The following is a 21,271-nucleotide window of genomic DNA, read 5'->3' on the forward strand; positions in this document are numbered from 1 at the left end:
CATGCATGTGACGCACGATTCGTTCAAACATTAGATCACATCGTTATTATTTTGGTCAGCACAGCTCAGTTGTGCATTTCTCACGACACAGTCCAGTTGTCCGTTTTCGTCTCCCCCCCCCCCCCCCCTTCTCATTTGTTGTAACCGTCTTCTAGTGTTGTTGAACAGTCCCTACCTACTTTGTTAGTCGTGCATGATCCTTTCCATTCATTGGTACTCTTTCTCTCAACTACTAATCAGTCTGTAGTGGCTACAACGCTCTCTCAGTAAATAACAAGTTCAGCACAACGCTCTCTCAGTGAGTAACAAGTTTAGCATAACGCTCTCCCAGTGAGTAACACCTTGAGCATAAAATCCAGTCAGCCCACTCAGCCAACGTTTGAAGAAGATTTCACGGAACGGACAACTCACTCAGTAAGTAAAAATACAATCATGTGCTATAGGTCTATTTGAAATCCCCCTACAGCATTAGTATCACTGATATTGCACATTGTGACTATGCCTACTCCAGAGCTTGGTCATCAGGCTGAGTGACATGGTTGAGAGCTAGCGTGTGTGCACTTGCTTGGTGGAAACCAGCCAGGTACTGCACTGACTGACCTGGTTGACATAATGGGTGTATTTGCTCACGTTAGCGACTGAATCATTCGATTCACTCCCTGACCCTGTTCTCGCACTGAGTCCTACATGTTATCGGTCTAGTTAGCAACTGTGGATCGTTCGGTAGCGGTTCATGACCTGTAGATCAAAGTCCAAAGTTCAAACAGTGAGTTACTCCTTTGCTGCACCATTCCGTCAAGCAGCTGAATACCTTCTTGCAGATGTAGGCCCTCCGGACTTCCACGTCAAGTTTCTTCTTTTCTCTTCACTGCAAGACAACGTTCAATAAAAAAGCAAGGATAATTTTCTTTAATTCAGCTCTTCCCTTTAGACTCACTACTTGTAGTCGTGTTCGTCTATGAGAAGTTCAACGGTGACTTTATCCGTATGGCAAGGGGCTGGTAGTTCGTGAAAAAAGCCATGATTCCAGGATCTTGAAATGAAACAAAAAGCACACTTGACAAAACTTTTCACAGTTCGAGAGAGAGGAAAGCGTCAAGAAGTCCGGTTCGACTGTGCCTTGGCCTTGTGCACTTACATCTACGACTACATGTACATGTACATGTAGTAAGAACTAGTAGCTACATGCGCAAGTATGAGTACAAGTCATCTACTCGTAGTGCACCGTGTACTAGAGCACGCGCGGAGCATCCGAAAAGTATTCGAAAAGTATTTTCTCTTTGCGGGCATTTTTCAGTCGAACAAAGCCCTAGTTTCGACTGATTGAGTGCTTTTCGTGACGATTCTCGAATTTCACTCGAAAATTCGATTTGCTGATGCTCCGTATTGTGCGGAGACCTTTCTTCGAACTGTCGTTTTCTTCTTGCTTGTCAACGGTACGACAGTTGGTGTTGTTTGAGGTGGAGAGCAGTATTCTTTCGTCGATAGTTGTCGTAGGCAGTTGTAGTAATGAGGTGTAACATTTGTCGGTGATTTCTGTGGTTTGCTGAGACAGGTAAATTGCATTGTGTTGCAGTGTGTTGTGAAGATGTCCCCGCGATGTCGTTCATTGATCGTCTTCACCTTTTTCAGCTACTGACACAGTCACTGACTGACGTAGCTGCATGTCAGTGGACGTGGGGTCAAAGGTTAATCCACTCTAAATATGGTGTTGGGTATGACGTCATGATGAGTGTGTATGTGCGTGCGTACCAATCAGTGTAGATACAAGTATTGACATGTGAAATCAATCTTGTTTGGATCATTGTGTATGTCATAGTATGCGAGTACTTGTTGTCTTTCTTACCTCTCCTTGTCTGTCCCCTTGTCTGTCCGTCTGTATGTGTGTTTGTCTGTCTGTCCATCTGTCTGTCCATCTGTGTGTGTATGTGTGTGTGTGTGTCTGTATTGTATGTATCCTTGTGCGTGTCAATGTGTCTGTCTGTCTGTTCTCTGGTTGTCTGTCTGTCTGTCCATCTGTGTGTATCTGTCTGTGTGTCTGTGTTGCATACGCATTGTCTCCGTACAGACATGTCCAGTCAAGACGTCAAAAGGTTTGCTCGGGAGGTGCAGCGAAAAGATGCCACAACGGAAAGTCTTCAGGCTGCTGTGCCTCCTGAGCAGCCGCAATTGTCCTCCACATCACGTAAAGTGACATGGAAACCACCATCATACCCATGGACATCACGATGCTACTCAATGGGAGTAAGTAGAGTGTTGCTGTACAGTGTGTGTGTGTGGGGGGGGGGGGGGGGGGGGGTTCTGTGACACCTGGCCTTCTTGTCTGTACCATTGTCAAGTGATTGTTGATCAATGGGAATCGTTGATGTGACATAACTTTACAAGATGTGCAATTGCTGCAAGCTTCTCTCAAACTGGAATAAAGTTATGCCAATATGTCTGGTTTGGATCGCTGACCCCTGAGGTCAATCAGTAGGTTTCCTAAATCCTAGTGGCATTGTACTGAGAGTATTGTTGCTGTCATTGCTGTAATTGTCAAATCGTTTCTTTCTGTTTTGTATATCACACAGACAATGCTCATTCTTGTGATATGCTGGGAGGGTCAGCATCTTCGTGATCACATCCTCTACGGTATTGTGCACTATATATTTAGTGTACATACTGTAGAGATCAATGAGGAAGACGAAACTCGCGTAAGTTGTTGTGTTCTTGATTGTTACAAGACTCAGCACTGTTCAGTTTTGTCATGGTTGTTCTGTGTGTGTGTGTGTGTGTGTGTGTGTGTGTGTGTGTGTGTGTGTGTGTCTGTTGTCTGTCTGTCTGCCTGTCTGTCTGTCTGTATGATACTCCGCTCCTGTGTTTCTGTATCCCTGGACTGTACCATGTATCCGTATGTCCACATGCCCCAAGACTTCGCGTCATTGGGATGTACAACTGACTGTGTGTCTGTCATGTGTGTGTGTACACGTGCATGTGTGTGTGTTTGTGCGTGTGTGTGCGTGCGTGCGTGTGCATGTGTGTGTGTGTGTGCGTGCACGCATGTGCCCGTGTGTGTGTGTGTGCGTGCGTGTGTGTGTGTGTACGTGTGTGCATGCATGCACGCATGTGCCTGTGTGTGGTGTGTGTGTGTGTGTGTGTGTGTGTACAGGACAACCGGACACTACTGCACTTGTGTGCAATCCATGGAAATGATCGACTAACGAATATACTCATCGGACGTGGAGCCAATATGAATGTGCAGGACAGCGGGGTAAGAACTAGTGATAGTTTAGAGTCTGGTTGTCTCAACTGAATTCTCAGTTTGTATGTTCCTACATGTCTATCTGTCTGTCTCTAAGACAAGCTGTTCATGGTTTCTGCATGTGTGTCCTGTTTGTATGTCCACGTGTGTAGGTACATCTGCATGTGTGTACATGTATGTGTATGTTAGTCCATGTGTGTGTGTGTGTGTGTGTGTGTGTGTGTGTGTGTGTGTGTGTGTGTGTGTGTGTGCGTGTGTGTGTGCGTGCGTCCCATATGGTGCAGTGGTATGTGCAACGATTTCCAATCGATAGGTTGCGGGTTCGATTCCCGACGATTATGGTCACACACGTCTTTCTTCTCTTTCTCAGACTCCGCCTGACTTTTCTTTCATTCTCCTGGGTGGTTACCAACAGCCAGTGCATGCCGGAGTATGTGGTGTGATGTGTGTGCGGAAAAAAATGAAATTGAATAGACCAAAAAGTAGGGATTCACTGGCCAGAAAAAGCCACTTCATATCTGTGTGATGTAGACCAGGCTGAATAGTGGCGGTCAATTCTTCAGCCTTGCAAGCTGTTGAATGGGGCAATCCCAGCACAAGTTGCTTTGGCTTCTGCTGTAGCATCGCTATCATCGCCTCCGGCAATGGGCGTCCAATGGTGTGTGTGTGTGAGCGCGCGCGCCCGCGTGTGTGTGTGTGTTTGTGAGCACATGCGTGTGTGTGTCTGTGTGTGTGTGTGTGTGTGTGTGTGTGTGTGTGTGTGTGTGTGTGTTGATGCGTTTGTTCTAGTTGTCAAGGTCTGTGTTGGTGTGTGGTTGTAGTAGTTAGTGTAATGGTTGTATAGCAATACTCATCACATTCTCTCTTTCTCTACAGCTACGAGAGACTCCACTTCACGAGGCAGTCAACTATAGAAAGATCAACGTTGTCAAGGTGATACTGTCAAATACCAGTGACGGTGTCACCTTGGATACCACACTGCGTAACAGGGTAAGTATTTGATTGTGTGTTGTTGTGAAGTGAACAGTTTCTACTCGTCCTTCTCACCTGTCCTGCCTCTCTCTCTCTCTCTCCATCTCTGCAATTTGCCGATGACATTGCCGTGCACTGCCACAGAAAATCAGTGCTAGCCACATCAGCCTGCCTATCAGGGGCCGTCACCAACGTCGCTGACTGGCTCAAGCATCGACATCTGCTTCTAAATGACAAGAAGAGCCAGGTCCTGTCAATTGTACCACAAAGCAATGCGGGTCACCATGTCGCTGTCCGCTGCAACCAGACAGAGCTTCCCCTGAGCCCAACAGCAAGGTACCTCGGCGTGACCCTTGACGCCGCTGTGAAGTGGGACCCCCATGACCATGTTGACGCAATGGCGAAGAAAGTTGTGCAGAAGATTGGTGCACTGTAGCGGTCCCGCAGATGTCTGAGCCTCAGTAGTCGCATCCAGTATGTGAGGTCAGTCATCATGCCCGACCTCCTATATGGGTCTAACGCCTTGTCTTCCTCCCTCAAGGTTTCGCAGCTTGATCGCCTTCAGGTCCTGCAGAACCGAGCGGCGAGAGCGGTATACGGTTTGCCGCCTCACACCTCGGCTCAGCCTCTGGTCGAACGGATTTCCCTGTACAGTGTTCGCGAGTGCTACGCCCAGAAGCGGCTCGTCCTGGTGTGGCGCTGTGTCAATGGGAAAGCCAGCAGTGTCCTCCAGGAACTATTCTCACCATCAGCTGGCAGCAACACCCGGCACCAGGTTTCCAGGGGCCTCACTGTCCCCTCGGCACAGTCAGAAGCCGGCAGATCTCGCCTGGCCTTTCAGGCAGCCTTGGCCTGGAACGCTCTCCCAAGGAGTGTAAGGGAGATCAACGCTGCCCAGCAATTTAAGCTTGCCTCCATCCCCTACACCTTGCAATGAATGCTCTGTCTGACTTTTCCCGTCCATACACCACGTCATTTACTCTTCTCTGCGTGCTTGTGCGCTTATGAACTCTTTGCGTTCCCTCTGTTGACGCTTCAAAATCGCTCTATTGACACTTCAAAATTGCTCTGTTGACGCTGCAAAATTGCTTATCATCTCCCTCCCTCCCCCCCTCTCTCTCTCTCTTTCTCTCTCTCTCTCTCTCTCTCTCTCTCTCTCTCTCTCTCTCTCTCCCTCTCTCTCTGTCTCTCCCCCGTAGCTCTCTCCCTTTTGAAATTCGCTTCCATAGAATTGGGCACCATTGCCCGTTTGGCCTTGCGAATTAAAATAAAAATCAACAACAACAGCCCCTCGCTCTCTCTCTCTCACACAACTACCACAACTCTTCTCTCCTCTCCTCTTGTCAGAAATGTGTACCAGTTGTACAATACCGTACTTGGTGACATCATGCGTACTTTATCGCCACGTGGTCATATTCACTCCGTGGTTCAATTTTTGAAGAATTTCGAAATCAGTGTGTGAAGGAGTAGACTGTTTGATGGTGTTTGTTGGAACGGGTGAGGAGTGAAGGGTTTTTGTTATTGTAACGAGTACGCAGAATACATGCAGTTGTTCCTGATGTGGAGCAGGCGCTATGGACGCCTTCCTCTCGTCGTGGATATTTTCATTCGAGTAGAAATCTGTAAAAAAATTCAAATTTGTCGAGGCATGAACTGGAGTTTTTACTGTGGATGCATGGAGTAGCAATGTTGCTGAGGAAGTAGAGACTTGTTCTGTACATGTAAGTCGTCTTGTAGAGAGATTGATTTCGTCTCGTTGTAGATTAGGCCCTTGGCCTTCGTTGTGTTTTCGTTTTTGTAAAATTGGAACGAATTTTCTCTAAAATGATTTTCTGTTGTTCCTGTGATGTGTTGTTGAGTTACTCAGGAAGGGAAAACAGCACTGGACCTAGCCAAGGAATGCAATCAGGAAGGATGTGTGCAGTTGCTGCTGGAGCACGAGAGTGCGAAGGTATGTTGAAAAGACTTGGCGAGTGACCCTGAATGTGTTTTCCCATGTACAATGTACTAGTGGTTATCACTAGTATTCCTTATTATTATGTTTCCTTTATTCACTTCTTTCGAAGGCGATAAGCCAGACCCACCAAGAAATATTTCCATGGGTGGGACAGCAAAAAGAAAGTGAAAAAATAAAAAAGCCAAAAACCAAAGGGACAAGAAATAGGGGAAGGAAGAGGAAGAACGGAAAGAAACTCAATCCAAACTCCAACATCAAAACAATAATAATACAATTTGCAACGACAGGTACAGGTAAAGGTATTATTATTATTATACGTACGTCCGCCTTTACGTCAACAGTAAGTCCACTTATTCGCATGTGCCAGAAGACAGGCAGAGCGGGCAGAGAGGAAAATAAAAAATAAAAAATAAATGTAAGACAGCCGGCGATAGGCACATAACTCATGTTCGATGATAACAAAACGTTAGGTGCTCAATGCACGGGATCTATTCGAAAGATTAAAAAAAGTAAAACAAGAATAACAGACAACGGCGATAGGTTTGTAACTCATGTTCGACGGTAAGTGCTAAATGCACGGGATCTCTACAATGCCTGTGTCCCATCCACTATTTGCTGCGTACATCCTGGCACAGCTCGCGTCACGCAGGCCTGTCCGCGGCGATGGCCCGCAGGTGCTCCAGGTCTGCCAAGTTCCTCAGACTCCTCAGTCCTGCTGATTCTAGGTCCGCCGATAGTGTGGACACGATGGTTGTCCCCTCGCCATACCTTGTCCCCACAGGTGAAGTAACTCCGCATAGCAAGGGCGGCAGGCGTGTCCTGAGGGAGTCTGAGGATATCTGGGTACCAAATCACCCGCCTCAAAAATTTCGTTTCTCGTTTTCGAAACACGAAGGTTCGCTGTCTTCTGACCAGACGTGCCACTCTGCGGAAGTCACACTGTAGTTGTCCACGATATTACCAGTTTACATCTACGTGTTTTCACAATCTGAAATCAAACTGCTGTTCCTGCCTACAGTTGTACCAGGTCAGCACATGCATTCTGCATGCTAGTATATCACGTTGCACAAGTTAATTTAGAAGTAGCACTAAACGAAACTGGACTCACGGCCGTACAACTGGACATGTTGAAGAATACATCAAGCAAAGACATTTTACATCCGCTGGTCACCTTTTCACTCATATATCCTAGTGTTGAATACACAATTACAAGCGCCGCAAACAAGTCAGCTGAGAGGGGATAAAATAATTAAATGTAGTCTCTCAACCAAACACGTATCTATCAGCTGAATAGCCCACGCGCATCCTTGGTGTGTGCATAAACACACTGTGGACATGTATAATCATGTACTTTTGTTGGAAATTTGTGGCACTTCCCCCCCCCCCCCCCCCCATGATCCTGGCCACCACCCTGCGCTTCCATTGTCAACAGCACATTTACACACACACATGCATGCACACACACACACACACACACACACACACACACACACACACACACACACCTCCTCCTCCTTCGCCCACTGCCACGATTGGCTATGTGTCCCCAAACGGGGCGACTTGGAGGAGTGCTGTCTCCGGGACGCGGCATGAGGCCCTGCGAGTCCGGCGGGACGTGAACGGCTGTTTCACTGTTTGTTTTTTGCCTTTGCGGAGCGACGGGAGGTGCAACTATGTCTAGCGATGTCTTGAGGACGGCTGAAACGGCGTGTGCAGACCATACACAGGAGTGGTTTCACGGCAGGTTGTACACGAGAGCATACCACACTGTAGACTCCATCCTGACACCTGGTTCTCCACTCAGACCTATCATCTGCTGTTTCAAGCCACTCATTCATGCCAATGGACACCGCCGTCAGGTCATGTTTGATTGGGTCTTTCCACCTCTTCCGGGGGCCATGTGGAGGTCGTTTAGACGGCAAGGCACCAAAGAGCAATTGGCGGGGAATACGGTCATCCATGCGAGCCAGGTGGCCCAGCCATTGGAGACGACGGCGCCGGACCTTGTCAGAGACCTGCTCCATGTCACCCCACCACTGCCGTACCTGAAGGGTTGTCACGTGCTCGTCCATCTGGCGCGCCCGACTGATGCCCAGGACCATGCGTATAGATCGCAGGTGAAACGACTCCAGACGCTGGAGATCCCGTTGCCTCGGTGTCCAGTTCTCAGCACCATAGAGGAGTACTGCCAACACAGTGACTCCGTACACAACACGCTTGAGACCGATAGGAAACTCCGAGTTCGCAAACACAGCTTTCTTCAATGCGCCAAATGCACCCGAAGCTGCGGCGATCCTGCGAGAGACATCAAAGCTACTCCTAGCATCAGGAGTGATCTGGCAGCCAAGATAGCGAAAGCTGTCCACGCATTCGACGGTTCCACCCAAAGGCAACATATCCGACGCCACCACACCAACGCCCATAGGCATGAACTTAGCTTTGCCCAGATTTGACTGACAGGCCAAAAGATGCTGCAACCTGTCGAAACGTGGCCAAGGCCCTTTCAGCACCGCCGTAGGTTTTGGCGAACAGGGGCGAATCGTCCGCAAACTGACACTCCGTGATAGTCACCCTGCGACACTCTCTGAGACGCGTATTGAACAAGCAGTCTCTGCGAAACTGCGACACCTGGATACCGATATCCTCGTCATTGGCGATGGTAGCATGCCACTTTTCCACAACCGCACCCATGAATAAGTTGAACAGGATCGGGGCCATAGTGCATCCCTGACGTAGGCCATTTCCCACCGGGAAAGGGTCGAGCAGATCTGCGCCGAGACGAATGGATGCAGACATGCCTTCATGGAACGACCGAATGATGGAGATCAGCTTATCCGGCACGCCGAGCCTGGAGAGAACCCTCCACATGGCTGCTCTAGGCACTGAATCGTATGCTTTGCGCAAGTCAATGAACACCGCAAAGCCCTTTGATGAATGCTCATGCAATTTCTCGGCAACCTGGCGTACTGAGAACACCATGTCTGAGCATCCCCTACCACGGCGAAAACCACACTGGGAGTCAGGCAGGTATTCCTCTCCAACCAGCTGCAGGAGATCCGCTATTATTCTTGCCACCAGCTTGCCGACCACGTCTAGAAGCGCGATGCCTCGCCAGTTACCACAGTCACTAAGATCACCTTTCTTGGGAATTGGGATTAAGATGGCGTCTGCCCAATCCTGAGGAACCCTTTCCGTCCGCCAAACTTCAGCCAACAACATCTCCAACCTAGGCACCAGTTCAGAGCCGCACTTGAGCATCTCCGCTGTTATCTCTGATCGGCCACATGCTTTGCCATTTTGAAGAGCTCGCATAGCACGGTGTATCTCGCTGCAGGCTGGGGCGTTCTCAAGGTGAAGCCGAATCGGTAGGTGCCCAATGGAATCAATGGCATCTGGGACAAAATCACTGATCACGTTTAGGACACCGTCAAAATGCTCCCGCCATCGCGTACCTGTTGCCTCTGGTGTCTCGCACACAACACCCTGCGCATTCTTGATAGCAGCTGTCTTGCGGGGCTGCAATCCATCAAGTGCAGTCTGGATCCTCTTGATGCACTCCCAGCCTCCCTTAGATGTTAGACTAAAGCGTTCGCAGTCCCGAGCCTGCTTTCTCAGCCAGTCCTGCTTTGCTTGACGAACGATATGGCGAGCTGAACTTCGGGCCTTCTTATACAGCTTCTGATCACTTGCCCTGTTGGTCGACATCCAGGCTCGGTAGCAATCGTCTCGCTCACGGAGGGCAGCCTCAATCTTCGGTCGATTGTCCAGGAACCAGTCTGGTTGTTTGCGCCGCTCTCTGCCAAGGCATTTCTGAGCGACGTCCGCCACCGTAGTTTTCAACGCAGCCCAGCATCCGTCCACAGATAGCTCATCTGGCCAGTTCTGAACCAAGGCAGCATCAAGACTAGTGGAATATTTTGCTCGCACTTCATCATTGGAGGGAGCCGTTAGGACTGCGGAAGCGATGGGTTTGTTGGCTGGTTTACTTTGCCTGCGGAAACTGGGCACCGCCGCCAAGCGGTATCTCATGGCAAGGAACTTATGGTCGGTGTCACACTCCGCAGAGCGGAGAACTTGACAATCCAGACATTGACGCTGACATGACTCTGGAATAATGCAGTAGTCGATACAATGAGGCTGCCCATACCTGGGATGGTGCCACGTGTGCTTGTGGATGTCCTTCTTCTTGAACCAGGTGTTGCAGATGAGCGCACTGTTTCTGGCCAGGAAGTTTAGTAAATCCTCTCCAGCAGAATTCATGACGCCATGTCCATGTGTACCCCTTACGCGGCTCCACTCGTCTCCAGCAGTACCAACACCAACACGAGCATTGAAATCGCCGAGTATGACATACTGGTCACTCCTGGGTACACTATCAAGGAAGGACTGCAAACTTTCATAGAACGCAGCTTTCTCCTCACGTGATCTACTGAATGTTGGTGCATACGCAACAGCGATATGAATGCAAGATACTGAACGATTTCGACCACATTCGAACTTTACCTTCGCGGAGACAAGTCGCGAGCTGTGTCCTTTCCATTCCGAACCGCCGCTGACAAAGGCGTCTTTGCACTTTCCGCGCAGCACTATCGCCACACCTTCACCACGACGTCCAGAGTCATCCGCCGTTGGAGTAGGGCGTCCACTCGCCAACACGAGAGAGTCGCCAACGCTGTACTGAGCCGTGCCGAACCAAAGGGTCTCCTGCAGACCTGCGATGTCCACTCCGAAACGTCCAAGCTGCCGACAAACCAGGTCAATTTTCTTCTCCTCCCGCAACAAATGTTTTGATTTTTTTTGAAATTTTGAAGCCGTATTCACGTCGCCGTCGGACTCAACAAGAGTCCTCACATTCCAGGTTCCCAGAGACAGCACGAACCTCCGAGCGGCTGGTGCATGCTGCAAGCTAAGCTCTGAGCGGGGGTTTGCAACTCCTCCGCGCTCAGGCGGACGAGGGTCAGCGCGAGTGGTCATATCCGAGGTGACCATGTTGTCGACGCTGAATTGTCCTCGTCCGCGGCAGCAAGATGACGGCTGCCTCGCTCAGCACAGCTACTCTACTTACTGTGAGTCTATAACTCACCTGGGCTGGCCCCAGCCGGAGCTGGAGACCAGCCCGTGGAAGAAAACTTCTAAAAAAACCGGAGCTCAAAAATCTCCTTCCACTCACCTCCAGCACAAAAAACACACACACACACACACACACACACACACACACACACACACACACGCTGTGTCAAGCATGCACACTTGTTCTGTACCTTCACCCCCAACGCTACACACTAGTATTTATCCTGACCCAGAAAAGATCATGTACTAGTAGTAGTAGGCAATTCTGGCTGATGATCCCTTTTTGCATGAACACTAACGTCAGTCGCAGGGGGCATCCGCCTGTTTTGTGTGCTATTATATGGACCGCAGTCCGCTAAAATATTTCTTTGGGGTTTCGTTGGAGTTTCGTAATTTTTTTCAGACATGGCGGAATGAAGAACTGTTTTTGTGGACCAGGTTCGCGCTGTGCTTCATTCATCAACCGGTGGGGGGGGGGGGGGGGAGCATCTTGTCGAACTTCATTCTCACACTCATTTGGTGTTTTTTTCCAAGAAACTGGCGAGCAAAGTGGCATTTTTCTGGAATAATTTTTTTCATTCTAGGACATGTTTTAGCTGGCTGTGGCCCATATAGCTATCAATGAGATTTCCTAAATGTACCAGAGTGAAGATGAAATCAAAACGGTGTGTGGAAATGAACCATGAAGAGCTCTGTAAAATGTACAATAATGGTGTGTCACAACGGCCGATATTCCAATGCAAGATCAATGAAAAACTTCCAAGAGGGGGATTTGAAGTGAAATATTTATGTCCAATGAGTGATGGGATGTGCACAGGAATGTTCTTTCACAAATGCTGATGTGGGAATGGAATAGAGAGGCAATTTTAAAATCCTGGTGCAGTTGTGCGTCAGTTATCCGGCACCCTCGGGACAGGGCACGAGGTTTGTATAACTACACGTAGTGAATATCCGCCCATATTCACAAGGCTGAAGGTAAATTTGTTTTATATTTTTTTTACAAAGACCACTTAAATGCCAAACATGAGATGCAGCTAGGGGAAGCATGCACAACCTGAATCGTGGCAGTGGTGGTGAGGTTTAGGGAGCTCCGCCGACCTAGGGTCTCGACTTCATGGCCACCTAGACGCACCAAGAGGTGGGGTGGGGGAGGGAGAGCGATCGCGAGAGAGAGAGAGAGAGAGAGAGAGAGAGAGAGAGAGAGAGAGAGAGAGAGAGAGAGAGAGAGAGAGAGAGAGAGAGAGAGAGAGAGAGAGACAGAGAGAGAGAGAGAGAGAGAGAGAGAGAGAGAGAGAGAGAGAGAGAGAGAGAGAGAGAGAGAGAGAGAGAGAGAGAGAGAGAGAGAGAGAGAGAGAGAGAGAAAGAGAGAGAGAGAGAGAGAGAGAGAGAGAGACAGAGAGAGAGACAGAGAGACAGAGAGAGAGAGAGAGAAAGAGAGAGAGAGAGAGAGAGAGAGAGAGAGAGAGAGAGAGAGAGAGAGAGAGAGAGAGAGAGAGAGAGAGAGAGAGAGAGAGCGAAACCCGGAGAGAGAGAGAGAGAGAGAGAGAGAGAGAGAGAGAGAGAGAGAGAGAGAGAGAGAGAAAGAGAGAGAGAGAAAGAGAGAGAGAGAAAGAGAGAGAGAGAGAGAGAGAGAGAGAGAGAGAGAGAGAGAGAGAGAGAGAGAGAGAGAGCGAAACCCGGAGAGAGAGAGAGCGAGACTCGGAGAGAGAGAGAGAGAGAGAGAGAGAGAGAGAGAGAGAGAGAGAGAGAGAGAGAGAGAGAGAGAGAGAGTAATATTAGGCTTCTGCCTGTCCATATTCACCCTCTCGTCCCTAAACTCCTCAATAATGGAGTCACTTGGTTACATACATACATACATACATACAGTATGCAGAACTTTCGTTAGTCGTTGTTAATTCACTAGAGAGGTTTCGTTTCACGTTGTTCAGCACAAACCAACTGGCATGTTCTTGCATGAATCGGAGAATGACGTGCTCTTGACAGAATCTTGTTCAACTTTGTTAGAATTGATCGTGTACACGTACTGGTGCATGTAGCACGAGTGGTGACGACCTTGGAGAACACGCTCGCACCAATCACCTTGGAGAACACGCTCGTACCAATCACCTTGGAGAACACGCTCGCACCAATCACCTTGGAGAACACGCTCGCACCAATCACCTTGGAGAACACGCTCGCACCAATCACCTTGGAGAACACGCTCTTACCAATCACCTTGGAGAACACGCTCGCACCAATCACCTTGGAGAACAACGCTCGCACCAATCACCTTGGAGAACACGCTCGCTCCAATCACCTTGGAGACCACGCTCGTACCCATCACCTTGGAGAACACGCTCACGTGTAATGGTAGTTAATCATCGTCCGTTTCGAAGCGAAGATCTGACCAATCCTCGAGCATCGCGCCAATTCGGGAGTCGGTTTAAGCCAAACGATTCCACCCTCACTCTTTAGCTGTTGTGTGCCCTAGAAAGGTTCTATGCTAACGTCTGTAAACACGACGTTTCTGAGTACAAACAAAATTCCTTGCTTGAAGCTTGATCCGCAATCCATCGCTGGAACGCTCCATCTGTGAAGATGCTCACTGTTGGCTGATGACTTGTCTACACCTGGTCACATGTGGATCCAGCGACAAGCAAGGAATATCGTTTGTACTCAGAAAAGTCCTGTTTACGGAAGTTAGTGTAGAACCAACTTTTCTAGGGCACTTGCCAGCTCCGGTGCGCTGACTGAAGAGAAATCAAGCGCAGCACCGAGTACTGCTCTCTTTACAGTAAATATCGAAAACTCGTGTCCAGTATGATGTGGCTGACGCTGTAGCAGCCGGTGGTGAATATAAGTGGTGAATAAAAGCGGTGTATATTGAGCAATATTCACCACTTATGTAGATGGCCAATTGCATGTGGGTGATTATGGAATGAGGTATAAATGTTGGATAGATGAGTATGTACGCTGAACACTGTGATACTGGATACTGTAAGTCTACAAATTATCAGCACGTTTTAAATTTCAGCATCCGCAGGCCAAAATCCTTTTCGGCCCCATTAAAATTCAGCCTATACAGCTCCTGCCTGTATATCCTGTCATACTGTATAATGCATGTCACAATTTCAAACAAATCCATCCTGACAACTCTCAGCTCGATAGGCACATCAGTGCCACTTCAATGTCCTTTCCAAACTCTCCTATCATGCCTTGGAAACGCCACAACAACTCAATGTAGCATTCTTTTTCAGCTTCTTGCTCAAACTCAACCGATTGTCACGATTCTAAGAGCACTGAAAAGCTGAGATCGAGGCACATCTTTTGATGGCCATTACGCATGCCCTGTGCCAAAAGGAAATCCCCTGGTATGCTCCAATATTACTGCAAGGTCGAGAACCAGAAAATCCTCGGTCACTCAGTGCTGTGGGTTCCTTGTTCACCTCGCCGCCTCTGGGTTCGTCTTTGTCCTGTCATATTTGTCACGCACCCTTAGGAAGATGTTTGTCAGGAAAAGCAAAAAATCTCTCCTGTATATCGCGGTTCATTTCACCATGGTAGTATACGCCATACCGACATCTTTTGGGGGAATAACGAGTACTTAAAAGGGAAAAATTGGTTGTGAGCAACACTGGCTCACACTCAAATCACTGCTTTTCACCAGAAAAATATTTTATTTTTTTTCTGGTGAAAAGCAGTGATTTGAGTGTGAGCCAGTGTTGCTCACAACCAATATTTTACTTATGAAGCTGCGTGATGCGTCCTACAAGATTTTAAAAGGGAAGTTAAGCCTATAATCAAATTTTCACCATTTGTAGTCTTCGGGGTGCTGAGTCGAATGGTCTTGGCCCGAGGAAGCCGAGACGCTCCCTTCCTCCTTTTTTCCCATTCAAACTCGCGCACTTCCACCGAAACTGGGTGATGGCGCCCTTGTAGATGGGGATTTATATGCAGAGTGTCACTAAAAGCGCCATTTCGTTCTTGTAAAAGCACAGATGACCGCGGTTGGCCCATATGTTGTAGTCTTTCGGACGCTGAGTCGACTGGTTTTGGTCCGAGAAAGCTGCAATGTAGCCCGTATTCCCAATCAAACACAGTTGAATGAGCGGTCACGTGCTCTGCCTCAGGCGTACACAATTCACCTGGTCAACGTGCCTGCAGGCTACAACTTACAGCCAATTTGGGCGTGTACCTGTTGCTGAAACTTCTTTGTTGCAAATCTGTTTTGCTGTAAGCCAAGGGAGGTCTATTTGGAGTGACACATTGATAGCCTTTTCAATACGGAGTGTATTATCTATGCTGAGGAGCAGTGCGTGTGACAGTGCCATGGTTATTTGGATGTCTGCTTGTGACTGACAAAGACTAGAGCTGAAAGAAGGCATCAGCCGACAGCAATGCTCTCCTTTGTCTGTGGTTAGTCAAGTTTCCAATTGATAAATTGGACCATTGAATTCAAGTTGACTTACTACTCTCTTTGTGTGTGTGTGTGTGTGTGTGTGTGTGTGTGTGTGTGTGTGTGTGTGTGTGTGTGTGTGTGTGTGTGCATGTCGGCAAGCGTGTGTGTGTGTGTGTGTGTGTGTGTGTGTGTGTGTGTGTGTGTGTGTGTGTGTGTGTGTGTGTGTGTGTGCATGTGCATTCACTTTGACAGGACGATGAATGCCTCATTGTTCGATCAGAAAATCCCTCTTCTGGCAATTCTCATTCACCAGCATCAGAAGGAACACTCTGCCCAGTAGCATCACAGCCAGTAGCCACCTCAGCAGTGGCAGGCTCAGTAGCAGCATCACAGCCAGTAGCCACCCCAGCAGCGGAAGGCTCAGTAGCAGCATCACTAGCAGCATCACCGGCTGTGGCATTACTAGTAGCATCACTGTTAGCAGCAGCAGCAGCAGCTTCATTAGCATCAGGAGCATCTCCAATAGCAGCAGGACTGTTAGCAGTAGCAGCAGCAGTAGTCCTTGCTGCAGTAGCACTTTCAGCAACAGCATCACCAGTAGCAGCGCCAATACCAGCAGCAGCAGCAGCCTCACCAGTAGTACTTTCACCAGTATCATCAGCAGCAGCATCACCAGTAGCACCTTCAGCAGCAGCACCAGAAGCCTCACCAGTAGCACTTTCACCAGTATCTTCAGCAGCAGCACCTCCAGTAACACCTCCAGCAGCAGTATCACCAGTAGCATCACCAGTAGCATCACCTCCAGTAGCACCTGCAGCAGCATCAGCAGCGACTACAGGTATGTACCTGACTGGGTGTTTATAGTGTATTTTAGATACACATTTGGCCAATTTAGCACAATAATAATTAATGGCGGGCAATCTCTTGTCCAGCGTCACCACTTTGAAAAGGACTAATGACTAGTTAGATCTTTGTCGGGAAAAGGTTTTTCTCATGAATGCCTCCAGGGCCTGTTTCTTAGTGGAAATGGCTGTAAACACAGCCGACACGTCATAGAATTGCTATGGGGCCGCTGTCATATTTTGTCGCCCTAAAGCGAACATCGTCCGTGAAACAGGAGGAGAGGGGGGGGGGGGGGTCGTAACTCGACCAACAAACTGTGTTCATTTTGGAGGAGTGAGGGGTCCATCTGAGTACGAATGAACCATGTTCGTTTCCGTGGCGACAATAAACTTCTGCAACAAACCGTGTGTGTGTGTGTGTACATGTATTCGCTGCATCTACATGTGTGTGTGTTTTTTGTGCTCCTTGGGAGCAGGTTACACTTTCTAAGCTCCGTTTTCTTGGCTTTCTCCAAAGTTTTCTGCCTGCCCAGGGCGACTCTGGCATAGCTAGAGTCGACCCTGGAGCACCCTCGCACACTGCCAAGGTAGTGCTGCATAATTGGAACGCGGAATCGCGATGTAGCTTGTAGGACAATTTATTTTGATATTGTCACTGCTGCGTCGGCCATGGTCCACAACTCGCAGTGGAGTAGCTGTCCCTCAAGTGCTGTAAAGAATCCAAGCTCAAAGAATGCAGTGGTGGGAATTGCGGATTGGCTGGTGGAGTGCTGGAATGACTCGTTGTTTACAGTGGAGTGGACGAGCGAGTGCGGAGAGGAAGATCGCCATGGCGGAATGGTGGAAATTGAAACTTCAATATTTCGTCATCATGAGTGCACTGGTCAAGCGTTGTGGAAGTCTGTCGGATTTATGAGGCCCTGCCCTGCCGCTTACATCATCAACGTGGAAGAACTGCTAGTGGAGTCCTGGTGGGATTTCGGATGCTCACACTCCTTTTGCTTGGTGGATTCTTTCGTGGACAGTGTTTTTTTTTTGGGACATGAAATTTATTTTCTTTCCTGTTCGTTTTCAGTCGTTGTCACTGTACATGTAGCTGTCAGGTTGTTGTTACAGTACAGCAGTCGTCCGTTCTACTCCATTGTTTCATCTGTTTTGCCAGTTCTGCTAGCTGATTCTCTTTATTTGCCACTGCCCCTCATAGTGCCCATGCTTGGGTGGAGGGCGGCGTGACCTGTTTAGGGTAGCTGTATCATAGTAGTAGTAGCAGCAGCAGCAGCAGCAGCAGCAGTAGTGTGTGTGTGTGTGGGTGGGTGCCAGCTAGTTCGGTTGGTAGGTACACTTATGCCTGATTGTGTTGGGTCTGTTGCCAACTGGCTCGGCTGCTTGAAGGTGTAATGTTGTACCTGCTACCTTTGTTGGTTCCAGGGTTCATATACTTTCTATTTGAAGTATATAATATACCTGTGAACCATGGACTGCTTCTGGCTAGATTAACTCTTGTGTAATCAATGGTGCTAGTGAAGCTTTTATCAGATCCACTCTGATTTAGCCACTCACACTAGTAGCAAGTATTACCTTCACTGGGGGCAGGGGTAACTGCAGTTGGACGTCGGGACGGATACCCTGATGCCGTCAATCCTTTTTCTGCACCTTGTCCTCACCACTTACTGAGGTGTGGTGAGCCCATAAGTGGGGTCATTTTCAAGTCCACCCAGAGTGTTGGGGATTTCAGGGGGTGTCGGCCGTTGGGCGGTTCAATAACCAATTGAGTCATCTTTCCAAGATTGCTTTTGAGTCTCTCTCCCCTCTCCCGGGGGGACTCACGTGACCAGTTTTGGCAGTGAGCAACAAGTACAGTACAGTACAAGTGTGTGTGTGTGTGTGTGTGTGTGTGTGTGTGTGTGTGTGTGTGTGTGTGTGTGTGTGTGTGTGTGTGTGTGTGTGTGTGTGTGTGTGTGTGGTGTGCGTGTGCATGTCTCTTGGCCACTCCAATGGCACGCTGTCTGTTGCCTTGCAGCAGAAGCCTGTGTCAGTGTGGACAGTAGAAGCGGTGGTCACGGTGCTGGTGGAAGCGGTCATCACAGCGCTGTTGGAAGCTGTGTTCACGGCGCGGAATTAATGTCACTTGGTGCCATTGGGTTAGTGAAAGATTTCCTCGCAGGTTTATATAAATAGGTCAAATACGTTGCCTCGAAGCTGACCAATCAGCCGCTTTCATTAACGAAGCGTTCAGGGTAATGGAAACACTGACAACACACTGCCTGCACATTTAGTGAGTGGGTCTTTTTCATCACATAATGCTGCATCGCATTTCAAGGCTCTACTGTCCACCGATGTGGGATTCTACTGTCCCGGGGGGGGGGGGGGGGAGGGAGGGGGGGGGCAGGCACTGTCCACTGGATGGGGGGGGGGACTCTACCGTGTCCACTGAGGGAGGGGCTCTACTGTCCACTGGGGGAGACTCTACTGTTACGGCCCTACCTAGAACGTGGACCTGTTTCTAGTTTTTTGTGTTGTTTTGTTCTGTATACCACTCTGCACTGCAGTGGAAAGACACTTGAGCAGATTGCCGACTGGCATGCGTTTGTTAGCTCGATTGAACCGTTCATTGGCGGAAAGGAGGGAGGTGACCAGATAGGTTGGTTGCTTTTGGACAACGTGATTCATGTGTAACTTATTTCAATGATGCCGGGTGGTGAATATATTTTCTCCAGCAAGGACACGGCAGAGTTTTAGCCGTGTGTATACGTGTATGTACTTCCTCCCCTAAGCGAAACTTCGTTGCGTTTTAAGTGTTCTTGTCATGATATTTCTGTCGGCATTAGACATACATGTCAGTGATCTATCCCCTACATAGGGTAGCCGAGTTGTCGTCCATTGTTCAGACAGGCTTTTGAACCTCCGAAAAGCATGGAGTCCTTTGAAAAAATTGGCCAAGCAGAACCGTTTCTCGACAGGATGTCACCAGAACACAACCCCAGGCGCGCGCGCATGACACCAAAGTGCGAAAATGAGAAACAGTTTGAAAGATCGCGTGGCTCGAAGAAGTGTCCAGGAGCCGGCCAGCGCTCAGGCACTGTGAGTGCTGTACTAGCACGAGTCGATGGTGTGCATCCGCACGCAGCTAAAATCAATGCACTTGTGTTTGCAGCGCAGGGGAAATCAAAAGTGTTCGACATTCAGGTTGTCGTTCAGTCGGCGCAAAATCCTGATCTCAACATCGACGACTTGGCGTTCTTCCACAGTCACTCGTGGTGAAGGAAACCAGAAAGGAGCTTCTGCAGGGTGTGGAAACGTGCTGGCACGACTACACCGCTGTAAAGATGGGGAGCGTTTGTTTGGGTCTGCATGGCTCTTTCCATAGCGTTCCGGAGAGTGGCCACAACTACCAGCGCCACCGTGGAGGTCGTCAAGCACACAGTTCGAGCGAAGAACTTGGCAATCTCCACGATCAAATTATGTCTTGCAAACTTGTAAAGGCTGCGGAACAAAAGCTGGCAGCGCTGGAGGCGAAAATCAGCGAGGAGGCAGACTCGATGTCATCAGGGAGTGAGTCGTCATCAGATTCAGACGAAGAGTGAAGCTGGACTGCTTTGAAACGAGCGGTGTGACATCTGTAAATAAATATCTTTCACATGCTGCCTTGTTTTCCACTTTGCAAAGCGTGTTCGTAGCCATAGAATGATTTGGACTGAACTGTAAAAACGCAACGAAGTTTTGCTTGAATGGAGGAAGAAGCGAATTGTGAGTAAACATACAGTACTGGCAACTGAAATCCGACCCCCTAGGGGTGCCCTTGGGGTCCCCTAGGGGGTCAGATTTCAGTTGCCAGCACTGTAGTTTGAGGTAGTTCTAGAGTCAATCTTATTCTCTGGGAGTGCAGGAGCCTTTCGATTGTGGGCGATTTTCGGAGAAAATAAGCGTGAGGCTGGTGGCATAAATTTCTTTTTGTATTTGAACATTCTCCGTGGCGTCCAAACATACTGTTGAGTTCGAAACAGGACGACTGACGACATATCCAGACATTACAACGGGAACAGGTTAGTGGGAACGACATTTATTATACTAGTAGACGACGAGACAAGAGACCAAGACGAACGAAACGACTACATTGAAGAGTGAGAAAAGAGAGAGCGAGATCAAGTCTAAACGGCAAGATAAAGGGCCTGGGTAGCTATGGCAAATATGGGCGCGCAAGTAGCTACCCAGGCCAACGGAGCAAAAGGAGACAAAAGGTGCGTACGCAAGTGCATGCAGGCCAGCTAGAAAATGTACGGGAGGTGGTACCTAACATACCACCCCTCCATGAAAAAATCCCGCGTCCTCGCGGAGAGAAAAAAAAAGAGAGAAAAAGATTTTAAAAAACGACTGAAGGAGAAAAAAACACACACACACACAACGCACGGGCCTCACAAAAGTGTGTACTAAAAAAAATGCACTACAGATCATTACAACCGTCAACGTTCCTGTACTACTCATACTATAGTGTGTACAAGGCCAATAACAACGGGCCCAAACGCCCCTTCAAAACATGGCACAAAAATAACTATTGGAGTTCGACGAGGGACTTGAATTGTATTCTGATGACTAGTATTTTGCACGGCTAATAGAGCCTAGTTACACTTTAATATACGACATAAATAAGAGAGCGTGGCTCACCATGATCGGACCCCTAATATTAATGAAGGACACCCGCGCGCACACACACTAACAAAAAATTCACGAAAATATATTTGACGAAGAAGGAACGCATACAAAAAAAGAAAGAGAGAAAGGTAGCTGACCTGCATGGCTTGAACGACACGAGG

General features: G+C 48.6%; 1 protein-coding gene across 2 annotated transcripts in view; it reads left to right on the forward strand.

Annotated features, from left to right (window-relative positions):
- Positions 1 to 124: 124 nt before the first annotated feature.
- Positions 125 to 21,271, forward strand: part of LOC135822465 (poly [ADP-ribose] polymerase tankyrase-1-like) — a 29,912-nt gene continuing 8,765 nt past the window's right edge. The window contains exons 1-9 of one of the 2 annotated variants that reach the window (XM_065335237.1): positions 125 to 414; positions 2,069 to 2,244; positions 2,571 to 2,693; positions 3,149 to 3,250; positions 4,118 to 4,231; positions 6,081 to 6,164; positions 15,871 to 16,456; positions 18,481 to 18,601; positions 19,010 to 19,101. In XM_065335237.1, the coding sequence (XP_065191309.1) occupies positions 2,071 to 2,244; positions 2,571 to 2,693; positions 3,149 to 3,250; positions 4,118 to 4,231; positions 6,081 to 6,164; positions 15,871 to 16,456; positions 18,481 to 18,601; positions 19,010 to 19,101 (1,396 nt within the window). In that variant the 5' untranslated portion in view covers positions 125 to 414; positions 2,069 to 2,070. The remainder of the gene's footprint in view (positions 415 to 2,068; positions 2,245 to 2,570; positions 2,694 to 3,148; positions 3,251 to 4,117; positions 4,232 to 6,080; positions 6,165 to 15,870; positions 16,457 to 18,480; positions 18,602 to 19,009; positions 19,102 to 21,271) is intronic. The other variant, XM_065335238.1, reaches the window with a different exon arrangement.

The sequence above is a fragment of the Sycon ciliatum genome, chromosome 8, assembly GCF_964019385.1.
Source record: "Sycon ciliatum chromosome 8, ocSycCili1.1, whole genome shotgun sequence".
Taxonomy (NCBI): domain Eukaryota; kingdom Metazoa; phylum Porifera; class Calcarea; order Leucosolenida; family Sycettidae; genus Sycon; species Sycon ciliatum.